At 41.2% G+C, this 3,281-nt stretch overlaps 1 protein-coding gene across 1 annotated transcript; it reads right to left on the bottom strand.

The window, feature by feature from the left end:
- Positions 1-280: 280 nt before the first annotated feature.
- Positions 281-1,478, bottom strand: LOC147115555 (membrane progesterone receptor epsilon-like). The gene has a single exon (XM_085989434.1). The coding sequence runs from the start codon at positions 1,308-1,310 to the stop codon at positions 282-284; it is 1,029 nt and encodes a 342-aa protein (XP_085845560.1). The 5' UTR covers positions 1,311-1,478; the 3' UTR covers position 281.
- Positions 1,479-3,281: the final 1,803 nt, after the last annotated feature.

Raw genomic sequence — 3,281 nt, 5'->3', positions numbered from 1 at the left:
AAGGAGGCATGGGATAAGAAAAGGCAATGGGCCCAACAAGCATGCCCTTCTACGCAGCATACAAAATTTAACCTGTCGTAAATTATTTTGACCCATGCTGATTAAAATTTCCATGCAGTGCTTCCATTTAAATGGGCATCTCCTTGCCTTCTGGGAGCCCATAATTTTAATAGATGCTCTATAGATGATCAAATGAAAGAAACAATAGCAGTATTCCTGGAAGTAGGCAAGATGTGTTAAGTTCACAATCTTCACGTTACCCATACCATCAATATATTTTATTAATTTTGTACACAAACAGGTGAATGCTTAGCAAATCGCTTAATCACCAATACAAAGCTCACTAACAAAAGTAACATTGCCCCCACTGTGTCAGCAAACCTTGGGTAGATTGGTGGAGACTTAGCCAATCCAAACTTAGTAAATCCATATTCCAAATAACACAGTTGATCATAAATAGTCAGGAAACTAAATAGATGGAACCACTGATGACTCTGTCCTATAACATCGAATTGGCCTGGCCAAATCCTCTCTGGAATTCTGCTCACGTTGAAAATAATTGCCAACATAAGCCATGTGCGTTGTCTACAAAAATGAAAAAATAAAGTTGGATTTTTTGAGGCAAGTTCAAAGAAAAGTGTATCAATGACTATGGGCACTGTCACACTGAGTGGTATGGCAAACACAATTGCTCTGATCATGTAGCGATACTGTGCCCAATCAATAATACTTTTGCAAATAGCAATGGTGCAAATAATGAGCAATAAGAATGTTACAGGAATACATAAAACAGAGTACAACTTGACCACAATACTGTACTCTGTACAATGTCCATACTTTTCCAGCAACTTAGTCACGAGAGTAGGATTCATCACAGTCAGCAGTGGGAATATATAGTAGTAACAGGCGATAGCAGATCCAAACCCATAAAAGTTCAAGGCAACATAATCCATGTAGTAGAAGGTTTCACGTAGCTGCAGTGACAGACAGTTAAGTACATGGGCGGCACAGCTTTCAGCTAAGATCATTGTGACACCAAATGCAAAGCACCACATAGGCAAAAGAAATGGATGGTCATAGCTAAACTCCATATTGTTGAAAAGGAAATGATAAAACTTATGCAGAAAAAAAAGCAATGGGATGTAATGAGTCCAAAAGTTAAATGTTTCGTTTGTTGGCTGAAAGATGGAATACAAACACTCCATTACAGTAGAATTCGGCCTTCGGTATCTTGAAACAATGAAGCACTCACGCATTCCATAGGGTACATCTTCACACACAAGGAAAGTGGTGGTCTGTCTTCTAGGCATCTTACTGACATTTGACTGTTATTACTACCACCAATAATAATTTAGTTGAAAAGTTCTATAAAGCCTCTTTCTCTTTACTGAGCTGGGTGTTCATGATTCTATTTTTTATTCAGATGTGTAACCAAAATGTACGTGAGTTTAAAACAATTTTTTTTCAGCCATATTGTGATGATCAATATCTTGAGGGAAATGAGCAGGAAGTGTCTGATTGGACGTTCCACACAACAGTTATGTACACTTGCTGTTGCCAGAACGTTAATTATGATGTCACAAAAGGTGCTGAGCAGGTGCCAAGTTCTCCACAGAGTTAGAAGGAAAGTTGGAGGCTGAGTTACATATTTTATACTATTGTACTTAATTGTGAAAAAATATAAATGGAAAACTAAAGGCCAAAGGTAAACAATGCTAATGTTATTCCTATATTTAAAAAGGGAGATAGAACAAATCCAGGTAACTATAGACCAGATAGCTTAATGTTGGTGGTAGGAAAGATAATGGAATCTTTACTCAAAGATGTAATAGAAAAACATCTAGAAACCAAAATTATAATGGCCCGGAATTTGTGGTCAGCGGCGAAGCAAAGACGTTTGCCGCTGGCCCCGATGTAAGCTTCACACAAAGATCTTGCGATCCCTGTATCGAGAATTTGGGGTTTTCCGATGCGTAGTTCAAATCAACGGAGTACAGTGGGGATCCCCTAGTGTGGGCTGCTGTGAAGTCAACAAGCTGTTTAAGCAGCCAATCAAAATGCAGAATTCTCACAGACAGCGAACAACAAAGTGAGAAGGCTCTTAAAATTCAAATGTTTTAAAAATGTTAGCGAGAGTAAAACAAAGGCTGGGGCTCTCACATGGGGAAAAGGCAAACCTGAAATAAAAATGAACAAACTTTAGAAAAAAATGTTTTTTAAGTTTCTTAAAAATTTTAATTTTTATTGAAATGGGTAAGTTTGACACTGCACAAAATTAAAATTAGTTTTTCAGGGCCATAACCTTTGTTTAGCAGTCAATACACTTAAAACCCCAGTTACTCCTAATCCCTTTGGGTCGAACTTTTAGTGGGGAATTTAACGGTGTAATTACATGCGGAAGAGTTTTTGTCAGTATCCCTGATTTTGCGAGATTACAGTAATTGCTGGCTCTGTGGGTGGGGGGCATAGCGCAGCCTGTGGAGGAGCAGTGAATGACAGACCGCAACTTCAGTATTTCCACATGCGCCTGCATGTGCGCCAAATTCCAAAATTGTGGTCAGTTTCAAAGGCAAAATGATGGTGAACTCTGCCAGTTCGCCATCATCCGGAATGCAAATTCCGGGCCATTACAGAATGGTCAACATGGATTTCAAAAGGGACGGTCATACTTGACCAACCTTATTGAATTCTTTGAAGAAGTAACAGCAAGAGTAGACAAGTACTGTAATGTAATTGAGCACCCAAAAAACAGCCTGTAATGTATTTACCTTTAAGGGGGGGAACTACTTTCTACAGCTCATGTATACTGTAGTACCGGCAGTGACCACACCTGTATATAACGCTGAGTAGTAATCTGTTGTTTCAGTTGCAGTTTGAACCACGTTGAGTAAACACCTGTTGAATCGTTCCCTGCAGTCTGTTGTCTGATTATTGAAGGACACAACATTAAGATACACAGACCTAACAGTGGCGACGAGGCAGGTTCGAACCTACCTGCAACTCTGCATCACCTCCCAGGGATTCGCTCCTGGAGAACAGTGGAAGAAGGTCGAGTCCAGAAGCACGGGCGTCGACCACGGGCAACCGCCCAGTCATCCAGCGGAGATTTGAGCTTCGCAGGGGAGGCTGTCGAGAGCCAGGCTTGGCTTTCCAGTCACGGTGGTCCAGCGAAACGGGCTGGCAACAGGTACTGCGCAGACCCTTCCCGGACAGCGGCGGGCTAGAGCCCGACCGAGCGGCACAGAAAAAGGCCGAGCAGCATCGACGGGGGAGAGAGAGAG

This window comes from Somniosus microcephalus, chromosome 6, assembly GCF_052327205.1.
Source record: "Somniosus microcephalus isolate GS21.2 chromosome 6, FLI_Smic_1.0, whole genome shotgun sequence".
Lineage (NCBI taxonomy): Eukaryota > Metazoa > Chordata > Chondrichthyes > Squaliformes > Somniosidae > Somniosus > Somniosus microcephalus.
This window is presented reverse-complemented; position numbering and strand designations above follow the sequence as displayed.

What these genes read in the sequence shown, in the direction of transcription:
- LOC147115555 (XM_085989434.1), bottom strand. Translation starts at nt 1,310, where the DNA reads ATGCCTAGAAGACAGACCACCACTTTCCTTGTGTGTGAAGATGTACCC.